General features: G+C 35.0%; 1 protein-coding gene across 5 annotated transcripts; it reads left to right on the top strand.

The window, feature by feature from the left end:
* The first annotated feature begins 1,613 nt into the window (after positions 1-1,613).
* LOC146910614 (uncharacterized) lies at positions 1,614-13,969 on the top strand. 5 transcript variants are annotated; one of them, XM_085725598.1, is made up of 20 exons: positions 1,614-2,613; positions 4,680-4,751; positions 4,837-5,041; positions 5,405-5,513; positions 6,853-6,945; positions 7,142-7,234; positions 7,358-7,441; positions 7,547-7,628; positions 7,700-7,759; positions 7,857-7,909; positions 8,035-8,201; positions 9,138-9,348; positions 9,508-9,565; positions 9,731-9,787; positions 9,882-10,127; positions 12,696-12,760; positions 12,857-12,913; positions 13,002-13,095; positions 13,263-13,403; positions 13,589-13,969. In XM_085725598.1, the coding sequence occupies exons 1-20, from the start codon at positions 1,723-1,725 to the stop codon at positions 13,691-13,693; spliced, it is 2,943 nt and encodes a 980-aa protein (XP_085581724.1). In that variant the 5' UTR covers positions 1,614-1,722; the 3' UTR covers positions 13,694-13,969. The 5 variants fall into 5 exon arrangements, with proteins under 5 accessions (XP_085581724.1, XP_085581725.1, XP_085581726.1 ...); XM_085725599.1 differs by lacking the exon at positions 4,680-4,751; XM_085725600.1 differs by lacking the exon at positions 6,853-6,945.
* The last annotated feature ends 1,367 nt before the right edge of the window (positions 13,970-15,336 follow it).

The following is a 15,336-nucleotide window of genomic DNA, read 5'->3' as shown; positions in this document are numbered from 1 at the left end:
TTTATTGAATTTCATTCTATTTAATTGCTTCACTAACTACAATTAATAATGATATTATAGTAAATGATACTAATTTTATCATTGAAATTAACACAATTAATCATTTCCTTAATAATCATGCACAAACCTTAAACGACTAATATTGTGAGACGGAGGGAGGGAGCATCATGTTAATTAATACTCCCTCCGTCTCTAAATTATAGTTGTTTAAGGTTTGTGCACGGTTATTAAGGAAATGATCAGCTGGGTTGATTTTGATAGTAAAATTAGTGTCATTTACTAAAACACCCTTATTAATTGTAGTTAGTGGAGTAGTTAAGTTGGATGAAATTTAATAAATAAGGGTATATTAATGGAAAAAATAATAAATGCTGCATTGGTATTCTAAAGTGACAATTATTTTGAGAAAAAGAAAAAAAATGGTAAAGTGACAATTATTATGAGATAGAGAGAGTATTAATATGTTATGAACGGAGTCACTGATCTAATTGCATGAATTTCACACACTAAATGAAATGATAAGAGTACACTAATTTTTGAAGTCATTCTCTTTAGGTTGATTTCATATTTTTGAATAACCTGAAAATTTCCTTAAAAAAAAAAAAGAATAACCTGAAAATAATCGCCAAAAGTGCAAAAAGTTTTTAATATTGTCATAAGTACATATATTTGAAGGGTATTTGTACGTACCTTTGTTTAAAACTCATGGTATCAAACTATACCCTTCAATTATAAGTTATCAACGAAAAAAATAGTCGTAAAAGGTACATTTGATTTGCTAAAACAACAAACACAAGACATATTTTTATGGTAGTAAATTATTTTAGTTTTATATAATTTTTGGCGGACAAAAAACTACTTCCTTTGTTTTCAAATCAAACAGTTTTACAAATCAAATATTGTACAATTAGTGTTCTTATGTCATGTATTTCATTTTTTAACAATCAACTGCAATCTAAGAGGACTACCTTTCAAGTTTTCATTATATTTTATTTGCTAACACAATATGTACATGAGAGAACAACACAAGACAAAACAACACATGACAAACTTCGGTAGTATTGAATAATTTTTTTTCTTATACTCCATCCGTTTCAAAATGAGTGTCATTTTTACCAAAAAAATTTGTTTCAAAATGAATGTCACTTTCGATTTTCAATGCAATAATAACTTTTTCTTTTCAATTGTACCATTCAATTAATACTATGTTACACTACTTCCAAAGTATTATTTTTTCTTTAATGAAAAACAAACCAATAGTTGATTAGAATAATTTGGTAAAATTGCTATGACATTTGATTACTTTATTCCATTCCTTAATATGTGTGCAATTGGTTAAAACGACACTCATTTTGAAACGGAGGGAGTATGATTTTTAGTAAACAAAAAATTATTTTTGCTTTTTAAATAAGGATAAAAAGTTTTGCTGTGGTTTAACAAGGGAAAAAAAAATTATACACAAATTTATGTTTTTGTCCTTTGCATTGAATCTAGTTTGTCCGGTCCCGTTTTACAAATCATCTGTAGAACTTAGACGTAAACGTTCATTTTTTTCCTTCGATGAGGACTAAAAATTTATCTAATTTAAGTAAAAAATAACGGTTTTGCCATTTACTTCCTTTCTGAAATCTCACTGTCTCCGACTTCGTTATCCCTTCCTTGTTCTTCCCGCAAAAGGTTTTTTCTGAAAAAAATAATTCAAAAACCCTAATTCTCATTCTCATGCTAATCACTTTCAATTCAATTCAATTCAATTCACCTCTCAATTTCTCAAATTCATCTCTCATGGATGCACGAAAAATTTCTATGGTGAATGGTTGCATTGTTTATACTCGAGCTAAGAGGTCTCTCAATTCGTCTAATACTTTTTCTGAGGAACTTCATTGCAAGAGATTCAAGGAAGATGCCGGGGTGAAGGAGGATGTGAAGAGCGAATCTCGTGAGGTTCCTGTGACGGCGATGCCGACGTTTAGGAGGATTACGAGATCGGCCACGAAATCGAAGGTTGAATCCGGTGAGGAAACGGTTACTGTGTTAGAACAGCGAGGTGAAGGTGATGCTGTTGCAGTTGGTAAAGGTGATGGTGAGGTGCCGGCGAAGAATTTCAAGCGAATTACTCGATCGGCGATGAAAGAAAAGGTTGAATCCGGAGAGGATAAGGTGAATGTGTTAGAACAGCAAGGTGCTGCAGCTGCAATTGGTAATGATGATGGTGCAACTCCGGTGAGGAAATTCAAGCGGATTACTCGATCAGCTAAGAAAGAAAAGGTTGAATCCTGTGAAGAGACAGTGAATGTGTTAGAACAGCATGGTGCTGCAGCTGCAAGTGGTGAAGGTGATGGTGTGGTGAGGACATTCAAGCGGACTACGAGGTCTGCGACTATCAAAGCGAATGCTGGGTCCGGTGAGGAGACAGTGACAAAGTTAGACCAAGAAGGTGCTGCTGTTGAGAGTGAAATTGATGGTGCATTAGCTGCTCGGAGAAACAAGATGGAGTTGAAGATGTCGAAGAAGATTGCAGTTGATAAGATGCGGCCTACAACAATGAAGGAGCTCTTTCGTACCGGTTTACTTGATGGTGTCTCTGTGGTTTATGTCAGTGGTATTAAGAAGGTTCGCTACTTCGTTTTGATATGCTTAGTGTTAAGTTATGAATTTGCATTTAGGGAAAAAAAAGCAGCTATGTATAACCTTTTTTAACTAGTAAAGATCGAAGAGGGAATGTCATTAAATTATTTTCATATAAGTTCAAAGTTGTTTTCTTACACTATCTAGATGAGCTCGTTGAAATAAACTAGTAAAGATCTAGTGATTGAAAATAATATAGTATGTGAAATTTTGTCATATATAATTAGGACAAGACTTTTCTTAGAATAGACAGGCTAAAAACTGTTTAGAGACATATCATAAGCTATATTAGCGACATTTCCAAGTTTAGTGCATAAACTCAAATACATTTAATTTCTAAATGCAAAGCGAACTTTAGTTGCATTGTCTTCATTATTGGATTTTTGGAGGAAAGTTTAAGTGCAAATGGAAAGGGAATTAATTTTTCCGTTGCTTAGAATTGAGATTGATGAATCTTCCTGACTTTTTATGCCTACCTCCCTTCATCTAAATATATTACATATATAACCGTGGATTAATGGAATGGCTACACATATTTATTCTTTTCTTTTTGAAGATGATTTTTTGTTTTTTTATTGTGTCGAAGATAAATTCTTTCTAAGATATGGTATAAATATAATCGAATGTGCTGCGTACTCATGCCTTGTTTTAAGGTTTTATTATAGAAAAAAGTAGGTAAGTTACTTGGGACTTATTGAGTAACTGATTGTCTGTGGCATTAGGAGATGGCAGAAGCATTACTAGTCAATAACCTTTTTACTAATAGGCATTATTAATTACACTCCAAACATGGCATTGACAGAAACTAAGAACTGGTTAGAGATAGAAGAAGGGACTGAGAAAATCAATGTATTGATCTAACTGAATTTGTTATGAATCAATAGTTAGTTACAGGAGAGAGAGTAGACAAGTATTTATAGAGGCCATCTCTGTACTGAGTTAGCAGTTAGTTACACAGTATTCACTAGTCTAGCTATATCTATTTTACTATTAGTTCCCCTCCAAATCCTAGGGGGCTTATTCTAGTGACAGTTTGTCAAAGACTTGAAACTTGTCCCTTAAGTGAAGAAATTTTAGAGCTGACAGGGGTTTAGTGAGCAGGTCAGCATATTGGTCAACTGCTGGGATATGTCTGACATGTTGACTCTTGCGGACGACCTTCTCCTTTAGGAAGAAGATTTCCATTTCCATATGCTTGGTCGTGCAAAGCAGGGTTGTGAGATAGGAACACTGTGTCCAAATTATCTCATATAAACATAGGACTGGTGAAAGAAACTCTTAGTTCTGTCAACAGAGATTGAATCCACAACATTTCAGCAGCTGTGTTAGCTAGGTTCCTGGATTCAGCTTCAGTGCTCGATCTAGCTACTAAAGTTTGTTTTCTGGACCTCCAGGAGACCAGATTAGGTCCCAGATATATGCATGACCCTGATGTAGATTTCCCATCATCTGGGTCTGCACCCCAATCTGCATCAGAGAAGGCAGTGATTGAGAGGGGTTCAAGAGAGGAAGCATTGTGCAAAAGTAGACCCTGACAAAAGGAACCGCTAAGATATCTCAGAATCCTCTATACAGCTGTCCAGTGACTCTCAAGAGGCTGGGATAAAAATTGACAGGCCTTATTAGCTGCATAGCTATTTCTGGCCTTGTAATTGTTGCATACTGTAAAGGCCACTACAATCGACCTACAGAGAGTAGCATCTGCTAAAATAGTCTGATCCATGCTTGGATAGCTTGAGATTTGAGACCATAGGTTTGGGCATTCCCTCCCTTAGCATCAGTAGTAGGTCTTTGATATATTTGGTTTGTGAGAGAAACTAGTTACCATGTTTGATATATATATATATATAAATATATTATTGATTTAGACACCAACTCTTTGAGCATCTAGTAATTCGATCCTGTGTTTATTTTATTTTTTTCATAATTAGGCTTCAAACTGGTGCTCTGTTTTTTTTTTTTTTTTTTTTTTAAAAAAAATGAAGTGTTGCTTTGATGTGTTCTCTGCCCTCTGTGTTTAGTATTGCAAGTTTGACATGTTTTTGTTACAGGTCTCAGGATTAAGGGGTGTTATTAGAGATGAGGGAATATTGTGCTCCTGCTGTCTCTGTGAGGGACGCAGGGTGAGTTGTAAATGTAATTCTATCTCTGCTTACCCATTTGTTTATTGGGTCTGAGACTGTCCCATCATTTATTTTGTTTTCTTAGGTTATTTCACCTTCCCAATTCGAGATCCATGCTTGCAAGCAATATAGGAGAGCAGTGGAGTATATTTGCTTTGAAAATGGGAAGAGCCTGCTTGATCTGTTGAGAGCGTGCAGGGGAGCTCCCCTGCATGATTTGGAGGCAACAATTCAAAATATTGTTTGTTCTCCACCTGAGGAAAAATATTTTACTTGTAAAAGGTGCAAAGGTGAGCTTTGTGTCTGCTATTCAGAATCATCATCATTATTTTATTTTTTAGTTTTACAGTTTGTGGTGCTGATCCTGATTTTGTGTGGTAACATTATAGGAAGATAGTGTATAATAACCTTTATTTTATTTTTTTATTTTTGATTGCACTGGTAAAGTTGTTGTCATGTGACCGTAAGGTCACGGGTTCAAGTCCTGGAAATAGCCTCTTGTGTAAAAACAAGGTAAGGCTGCGTACAATACACCAAATGGTGGGACCCCTTCCCGGACCCTGCATATGCGGGAGCTTCAGTGCACCGGGTTGCCCTTTTTTTTTATTTTTGATTGCCTTGGGTGCTTCTTGATATCATTATTTTACCCACAGGACGTTTCCCTTCTTCATTTATGGAAAGAGTGGGACCTATATGCAGTTCTTGTGTAGAATCAAGTAAATCTGAAGAAAGTTCGAAGAATGTAGTTAGCAAAAGAATCAGGTACTCACCATTTCTACCCAAGTTTGGCTCATGTTGAGTGACCTGCATCATGATGAAATTTTGGATAAATTTGATTTTTGATTGCTCTATCAACGCATTTTGAGCAGGCTACTACATAACACGTTTTTTTTTTTTTCTTCTTCTCATTTATAAGTAGGTTTACTATTGAATTCTCATATTCATGGATTTTTGTCTGCCATTACTGAGTTCTGTTAAAATTGAGAATTCACTAATGGCAGACAAAAATCCATGAAAATTGAGCTGCGACCAATAGTCATATTATTCCAAGCAATCTAGTCTAGTATAATACAACTATGACTATTCAAGTTTTTATCATGTTACTGCATGCCAGTGAACACAACAATTATGACTCGTGAACATACATTCATTCATTTTGGATCAGCAACAAGTCCAATTTAAAGTTGGTAGAGAATTATAATAACTTAATTCTGCCATTTGTCTTGTTAAGCTAAGTCCAGGAATACAATGAAATGGAGCGACATAATGTCACAGTTTAAAATGAAAATTGTTGGAAAGCCACCATAATTGCAAATTACCCCTAACACCTTTGGCCCTTAACTAGAACAACTTTGTGCTGCTTTTATTGCAGTGCCCAACACCTTCATTGTGCTAGGTGTAAGAGGGTGTGTCTAGTCCCCTATTGCCTAGAGAAATGGTTTACGTAGTGCTTATAAGGCTAAGACAATCCTCGTATAGTCTAGTTTTGTAGGGTTGAGTTAGGTCTTAAGCTTACGTTTTTGTAGGGTCGAGTTAGATCTTAAGCTTACGTTTGAAGATGGTATTAGAGTCTAACTAAATTGTAGTTACTTAGTTGCCTTAATTGTGTCAACTTTGAGATGCCTTTATTACAGCCTCCGACACCATCATGCTGCTGGGTGCGAGGAAGTGTGTTTAGTCCCACATTGCCTAGATATATAGCGTGCTTATACAAGGCTCGAGAAATCTTCACTTTACAAGCGAGTTTTATGAGGTTGAGTTAGTCTCTAAGCACAAAATCTAAGAGAAATGCTAGGTTCAATTTGTTGACACTTGCGACCATATGAAAGGTGCAATGAGACGTGTCTGATAGAAACCGGCACCGAACATTGAAATATAGTAGAAATAACTTACCCATAATAGCCTGTTGTTTCCCTTTTATTCACACACAATATATAACTAACTTAATAACTACTTATCACATAATAACTGCCATAATTGCTATTATACATATTATATTTATTTAATAATAATAAAAATAAACAGTCCAACAGTGTCCAAGACCTCCCTTTGCTCCTCTCTAATTTATATTTTCTTTTATCATTTTATATCAATATTTCAGGTCTCCTAGACCAGTGTTGGTCTCCAAGTCATCCTGTGCTTCTGAGATGTCTATCTCTCCAAAAATTAAGAGACGCGGGAGGAAAAGAAGAAAGTTAGTATTCACATCTATTTCAGATACCCTATACATCAATTGAATATGTAGTTTTTGCATAGTATTTGGTTTTCACTAGCCAATGCATGTGTTTACATGGTCTCAATTTTTTGGATTCCATGAATTGATTTTCTCTTTATAGTGGTCTGCTCTGGTGTTTTCTTTTAACGTACATATTGTAAACTGTGTTATCAAGGTCGTCAAAAAGGGTTAACAGCTCAAATTCTTCCAAGAGTGCTTCTGTGCCTATTCTACCCCGGAGGAAAGCTACGCCAAAGACGAAAAAGAAGTCTGTACCTGCCTTTACTTTCTTTGCACCCTTTATGTAGTTAGGATAATATGCATTTGGGTAATTGCTTACAACCAAATAATTTTTCGTCACCCTTTTATTCTAATAAAGTGTTATTACCAGGTCACTGTCCGTAAAGTTGAAGACCACTTCAAATTCGAATTGTTTATCTCCACAAAATAAGAGTGAATGGAAGATAACTAAGAAGTTAGTTCCATACTCCTTCCCCACTTGTGGGTAACAGCTGTAGTGTTTTTATTACTGTTCGGTGATGTTAATCTTCATTTGTTCATCCATTGTATTCTTTTAAAGGGATAATCGGTTGCACAAGTTAGTTTTTGAGGAAAATGGATTGCCCGATGGAAGTGAATTAGCTTATTATGCAGGCGGACAGGTTTGTTTGTGTTTGATGCAACAGTTATTGCATGTCTATTATGCTGCTGACAGTTATATTCTGATTGACAGAAATTGCTTGAAGGTTTCAAAAAGGGCTCTGGAATTGTTTGTAGATGCTGCAACACTGAGGTATCCCCAGTCGCACACATAGCTTGTACATTTGTAGGTATTCTTTGAGAATAATTAGATTGTGCATAATTTTCTTTCAATATTTAATGTTGTGCAGATTAGCCCCTCACAGTTTGAGGTCCATGCAGGCTGGGCCTCTCGCAAGAAACCGTGAGTCCTTTTTCTTTTATTTTATCTTGGGGTGGTGGGAGCCTAGGAGGGATATTAAGCAATGATTTGACCTGTTTGTTGTTCAAGCCTGTGAATTTTATTGGAAGTGCACATTTTTTGGGCAGTTATGCATACATTTACACATCAAATGGGGTGTCTCTTCATGAATTATCAATATCTCTCTCCAAAGACCGAAAATACTCTGCAAATGACAATGATGATCTATGTGTTGTTTGTTGGGATGGTGGAAATCTGTTGCTTTGTGACGGATGCCCAAGAGCATTTCATAAAGGTCAGATATACATTATAAAATATATGATGGGGAAAGTTATCTATTTGTCCGTTGCTACCATTGTGTGAAATGCAGAATTATCTATTTTTCCCCATTATTTGTCCTTTTTTTTTTTTTTTCCCATTTGCTTTTGTAACAAGAACTATGAAGATATTTATCACCATAGGTTGTTGATACTTGTAATGCAAGTGTTTCGATATGACTATCACCTATAATGCTAATGTACTTGCTTCTTTGAGAATAAAACTCTTGAAGGGATTATGAGGATCAGGAACACAGGTTCCCAAATTGTAAGATGCTTTTTTGGGACTGTCACATGCCTGCTGTACTACTCCCTACAAATAAAAATGGCGAAGGACAAAGATAAATGATTGTTTATCTATTTTATTTTTTGCAAAACATTTTTTCCTTCTCGGGCAAATTTAAAAACCTCATTAACAGTTGCATTGTACTAGATTTATTAATTTTTATTTTTTGATATTTGTACTAGATTTATTATCTAAATGCTTCCAAGATGGGATAATCACATGTTCAAGTTATGGAATCAACATCCTTGCTAGGACTATTTCCTTATAGCACTAAGTTGCCCTTTTTATCTCGATAGTGTCTCAGATATGATTTATCACATCTTAAATCATCTCCTATGATTCATAAGAAATGATTTAAAGTTATGATTGGCTTTCAAATTTCATTATTTATCATAATTTGTTTCCTTATTTAATTCAGTATAGGTGTCTGGTATTAGTATACATAAAGATTATTGCTTTGTCACTTGTAATAACATTTGACATTTTGTTAATGCCATATCAATACTAGTATTCCTTTTCCTCCCTCAAACCTAAAAGGCTAACCATATAACTTCAACATTTACTTTATTTGACAAATAGAAAGATAGTCATCAGTGAACTTTTATGTTCCGATTTTTGGAATGTACAGAGTGCGCATCTCTATCAAGTATTCCACGTGGTGACTGGTACTGTCAATTTTGCCAAAGCATGTTCCAGAGGGAAAAGTTTGTCGCATACAATGTCAATGCTTTTGCTGCTGGAAGGATTGAAGGAGTTGATCCTATTGAGCAAATCACCAAGAGATGCATTCGCATAGTCAAAGACATCGATGCTGAGCTTAGTGCATGTGCTTTATGCAGGTAACATTGTAAAGATTAGAAGCCATTTTATTTTTATGGACGTTATCTTCATTGTCCCTATGTGGACGTGCTTCTGTATTTAGTTAATTGTAAACCAATATTGTATATTTGGGATTTTTTATGAGATATCTATTTAAAGAGAAATGTTTGCACACACAGGGGTGTTGACTTCAGCAAATCTGGCTTTGGTCCACGCACAATAATACTCTGTGATCAGGTATGCACTCTTGTATTGATGTCCCTACAAAATCTTCTATGACATAGAGTTTATTTTTTCTTTCTTTTATTATGGTTTAGTGATTGATGCACATATGAATTATCTACTTATGGATTTGTATTGTTTTACTGAGCCAACTTGACGTTGCCCCCACTGTTGCTGCAGTGTGAAAAGGAGTATCATGTTGGCTGTTTGAGGGATCACAAGATGGCATTTCTAAAGGTGTGCAGCTGTTGCCCTACCTTTATATATGGATACATTAGTTTAGGCACCAACTTCTCTTTTGTCGTCTGAACATGTATGTGACCAATTACAGGAATTGCCAGAAGGTAACTGGCTTTGTTGCAATGATTGCACGAGAATACATTCTACTTTGGAGAATGTTTTAGTTAGAGGGGCCGAGAGACTCCCTAAATCTCTCTTGGCTGTTATAAAGAAAAAGCAAAAGGAAAAAGGATTGGATCCCATCAATGATATTAATGTGAGATGGAGGCTTCTTAGTGGGAAAAAAGCGTCTCCTGAAACCAGACCATTGCTTTTGGAGGCTGTCTCTATCTTTCATGTAAGTTCTTCCTATCCTTCTCAATTCATTATAATCCTTTTTATTCCCTCTTTCTTGGAATGCGGTAGTTGTCCATGTTTGTTTCCCAACATATGATGTAGCTGCTTTGGAATTTACATTCTTTTCTGAATTTTGTCTTCCTCTTCTTTGTCTTACTCTTTTATCTGTTTATATCATTTTTTTTGGTTAGTAACAAGTATCTTGCATATTGAATGAATGTTTTTTTTTAAAAACAAATTTAACGAGTATAAATTAATAAAAAATATTCAAAAGAGAAAAATATTAAACTGTGAAGATGCATCATGTATGCATAAATAATCTATGTTAGTATGTCTGCATTCCCTTTTGGTTTAATTCCATTGAAATTTTCTTCAAAGAGTTTGATCACCCAGCAGTCAAAGTCAATAAATTAACAACTGATTTGTCTTCATAGTAAAAAGTATCTTGCAGACATACTAACATAGACCATTTTTTTTGGTTAGTAACAAGTATCTTGCATATTGAATGAATGTTTTTTTTTTTAAATTTAGGTTAATTTAACGAGTATAAATTAATAAAAAAATATTCAAAAGAGAAAAATATTAAACTGTGAAGATGCATCATGTATGCATAAATAATCTATGTTAGTATGTCTACATTCCCTTTTGGTTTAATTCCATTTAAATTTTCTTCAAAGAGTTTGATCACCCAGCAGTCAAAGTCAACTAATTAACAATTGACTTGTCTTCATAGTAAAAACGTGGAAAATAATGCCGAAAATTCATATTTGTCTTGGATATATTGCCCATGTGAAGTTTTAAAAGAGAGTTCATTTTTGTCATGGAAAATTTGTTAGGCACTTTTATTAGGAAATACCAAAAGTATGCTGTATTACCTTGCAAAAGGTTTGTCTGTGCAGTTCTGTATTGTAAAAGGGACACAGTCGACATATGGACTCGTTGTCTTCTATTCTATGACATCCTCTTTCTTCACAGCTCTGATACCATTAATAATTTAGAAAATTGAGAGAAACTCAGGGAAAGATAGTGTTTGATCTGAAACTGAGTTATGAAAAATGTTATTGCCATTTTAAATCTGAAGACTTATATCTTGCTAAAAGTTATATAACGATCCTTGCTAACCTGCCTCCTGCAGTTAATTAACTGCATTTTCTAACATAATAATAGAAACTGCTAACTACAAGTATACAGGTGGGATGAGAGTACTGTTCATAGAAAAATATTACTAAGCTACAATTTACTCAACAGGTATCTACAAGTTTAGCCATTCCTCTGCAGTTTCAGTATAAGGCTAGGAACCGTCATTGAAGGTGAGAACAAGAGGGCGGGGAACACTTTCCCTTGTATCCTATTTTGGCACTCGTGATGTGGTGCTCTGTGCCACATAATTTGATACAACCCAGCTTAAGAGGGAACAAATGTGAGCATTTTTAGAAAAAGAGACTGAAATGATGTGCATTTCAGTAGGTACTAAAACCCAAAACAAGTACATGTTTATGGGAATAGAAGTCACCTAAACTATGGGTGTATGGAAAAATTATATATGAATCATTTTTGGGGAATCTTTGCGATATATCGAGTAATCAGCAAATGGACTCGATAGCACCACCAGTGTGTGTTGAATCTCCTAGAACTACTACTCCCTTTGTTGTGTATGATGCCATGTTTTGAATAAGTGGCCATAATCACGACTCAAAATCATGGCAAATAACAGTCGCCATTGGTGATACTGAAAATTCCTCCGTGTCCTATGGTATCTGTCAGACCTTACTTTGTGGTTTGAGATTCACCATATTTTGTCATTTCCTGACAATCCCTGGCATTTTGTGCTCTTCTCAGCAGCTATTATCCTGTTCTGTTTCTGTTCTTAAGGTTTTCATAGTGTCTAATGTGTGTGACTTAAGGAATCAAAATGGAACAAAAAAAGCTTAGGGGACCTAAGTGTCTAAACTTTGTTGCTTAAGGGACTAAAACGAAACGAAAAATCTTAAGGGACCAGAAGTGTAATTTAGCGAACTAATAAAATATAAATGTGATATACGTTATTAAATACTTTTTTTTTAAAATATCATTTAATTACTACCTGTTAAAAAACGGTTCAACCGCTGTTGAACCATGGAACATTTGTTCGATTTCCAAAACATTTGTCTAGACAATGTCTGTAAACATTATTCCTTATTAGTAATTTACTAACAGGTAATAATGTTTTATTTTTTGCATTCATGCATAGTACAATTTTTTGCATTCATGCATAGGACAAATTGTTTCTCTAACATAACTTTCAGTGGTGGCCATCACACTATTTGATATCATGCTGCTGAGGAAGACCTAGACACACTATAAGATAAAAACTATTAAGAAACATAGAGATTAGTGAGTTGGATAGAGATATGATATATGATAGAACTTTATAGCATCATTTGATCTATGTAGGGCCGACCACACTTTGTAGGATAAGACTTTGTTGTTGTTGTGGATTTTCACTGTACTTATGAGCTTTATATATATGGCTTGCGTTATTGTAATATTTCAATAATTGGATTTGTGAGTTAAACTTCCGTTGCTTCAGGAATGCTTCGATCCTATAGTTGATGCAGTTAGCGGGCGTGACCTTATTCGAGCAATGGTTTATGGGTTAGAAACTACGTTTAAAGCATTTGTTTTGTCCCATTTTTCTCTTCAATTTTTATTCTCTACCTTTGTCTCAATTGATGTATCCCTCACATACAGAAAGAGTGTGCGGGGTCAAGAGTTTGGAGGAATGTATTGTGCATTACTAATAGTCAAGTAAGAAGTGGTTCTCTGTCTCTGATGTTTATTATTTGATGCTTAAAAACTACAGTACTATTTACAGTTTGTTTCTTTGATATTGAAGTTCATCCGTGGTATCTGCGGGCATGCTTCGAATCTTTGGTACAGATATTGCTGAACTTCCTTTAGTTGCAACAAGTAACAGTCAACATGGGAAGGTGAGAAATTACTGGTTGTCAGCCTCACTTTCACGATATGATTTTCTCTATTTAATTGAATCTCTGTGCTCTGAGATTTTGATAGATTTGCTATGTATTGTGGTTACTTGTGGTGATGACATGGTGGTATTGCGTTACTTATAATTATATTCGTTTGGTTCAAACAGGGCTACTTCCAAGCACTATTCTCTTGCATTGAGAGGCTCTTGGCTTTCATGAAAGTAAAGAACCTTGTGCTACCAGCTGCAGAAGAAGCACAGTCCATATGGACAGATAAATTTGGGTTTAGCAAGATTAAACCAGAGGAGGTATAAAATCTGTTTTACTGCTTTCCAGGTGGTAGATATTGACATTTTTTACACTTTTCAGTCTAGCATTTTTTGAAGTTGGGTTTTAATTATGTTTCTGGGGCTGATAATTTCATTATCGGAATTACTTGTCATAACATCTCGCCTCCAACTTGAAATATTGAGTTTTCCCTTGTGTCCTGCAGCTTGCCAACTACAGAAGGAACTGCAATCAGTTTGTGACCTTCCAAGGGACAAATATGCTTCATAAAATGGTGCCTCCATGTCGAGTCATCAATAATCATCCCTGATAGTTTTTTTATTTATAAAGTCAATTGTGACCCCCCTAGCTTTCTAGCCTCCTTTTTTCCTTTCAGATGTTTGTGTATATAGACTGTTAGTTAGCTACTTGAAGCCATTCTTGGACAGGTTCTTGCCGATTGTTTTAACATTTATGATCCCATCGTTTCTATGTAAATTATAGTTTTAATAGAACACATGTTCTTGATAGTGCTTCAAAATATAACAGGCTCTACTAGTTCATTGTTGCCCACAACAGAAATTTCATGGTGCAACATTATTACTAATATTCTAGTGCAGTTTTATGTGTTGAGCGTCAATTTCTTTAATGATTTAGAATTTTGACAAAGCATATTAGTATTTGTTTTAATTCATGAAATGCATAGAGCAAGAAAGTGGTAGAGACCGTGGTCATCTTTTTGTGGGATCAGACGGCGAAAGAGTTTTACTATCCCTCAGCCAGTGTGCATACAGCAAGCAACTTTGGTACTGAGTTCATGAAACCTGCTCTATCCTTGTTTCCTCCTCCAATTGTTGAAGACCAACATAGCACCGTCCTCATTCGTCAGCCAGAAGCTTGCGGGGGGCTCAAACCCAGAAAGTTTTCTTTCAATATGTACGACGAGAGAAAGTGGCCGGTTTGGTATAAAAGGTAAAGGTTTGTTACCACTTAAATCATATAGGCTCCACATAATTTTAGTGGAACCCATTTAAAATCCCACCAATTAGAGAATGTGTTGAAAAGAGTGTTACCACTTAAATCATATAGGCTCCACATAATTTTAGTGGAACCCATTTAAAATCCCACCAATTAGAGAATGTGTTGAAAAGAGTGTGTTCGTGTGTTGGTAGCATAATTCTTGTTACAATACTAGGATATGTAATTGACTCCGTCAGGACACTAGGTTAATAGTCACCGAGGTTACTAGCAATAATTGGCTGTTGAACTGATAGATATATCTAAGAATACTATATATTTGTTCGTAATGGTAGTATGTTTTCAAAAATAAAATGCCCTCTTGATATCCTCATAATCATATCGATTAAAATTCGTTACACTTCTTGACCAAAAAAAAAAAAATCTTTGCACTTTTACCATTTAGCCACATAAAATGCAGGAATCTCTAAGTATTAAACTCAGCTTTATTACTATTATTAATGTCAAGCAATATTCTTACCAATAAGTTTATGCGTAAGAAAATTGGCATTGCCTGTTCGAGTTTGCTTAGATATCTTGCGTTCATACATCGTCTCTAGTGTAGGCGGTGCAGTGGATTCAATTCAAAGTTAGTGTAATAGAACTGAACACATGGTGCATTAGAAGGTAAGAATCCAATGTCATTCTCTAATTAGAACGAAACATTAAATAATAAAATGTTGATAAAGAAGTCCCACCCCCACCACCCCAAAAACAAACGTCGATAAAAAAAACTTTCATTTAGTTATCTTCACCTTTTTCTAATGTCAATCTTTCTGCAGTTACTTAACGTGTCCATCTTCCAATCTCTAATTAACTACAACATATCTTTGTCGTACCACCAAAATTTATCATTTTTCATTGATCCATAATGCTTTTAAAAGCCGTCATTTTGCAATAGAGACTCCTCAATACATTTCTTACCTCCTACTCCAATCATGCATCACTACCACACAT

Source organism: Medicago sativa, chromosome 7, assembly GCF_051527215.1.
Source record: "Medicago sativa cultivar Bolivia chromosome 7, Bolivia_mono, whole genome shotgun sequence".
NCBI lineage: Eukaryota > Viridiplantae > Streptophyta > Magnoliopsida > Fabales > Fabaceae > Medicago > Medicago sativa.
Note: the sequence above shows the minus strand (reverse complement) of the source record. Positions and strands in the feature narration are given on the sequence as shown.

Coding starts and splice junctions, on each gene's coding strand:
- LOC146910614 (XM_085725598.1), top strand. CDS start 1,723: ATGCTAATCACTTTCAATTCAATTCAATTCAATTCACCTCTCAATTTC. Junction 7,235..7,357: donor ACGCCAAAGACGAAAAAGAA/GTCTGTACCTGC, acceptor TGTTATTACCAG/GTCACTGTCCGTAAAGTTGA. Junction 7,629..7,699: donor CTTATTATGCAGGCGGACAG/GTTTGTTTGTGT, acceptor TCTGATTGACAG/AAATTGCTTGAAGGTTTCAA.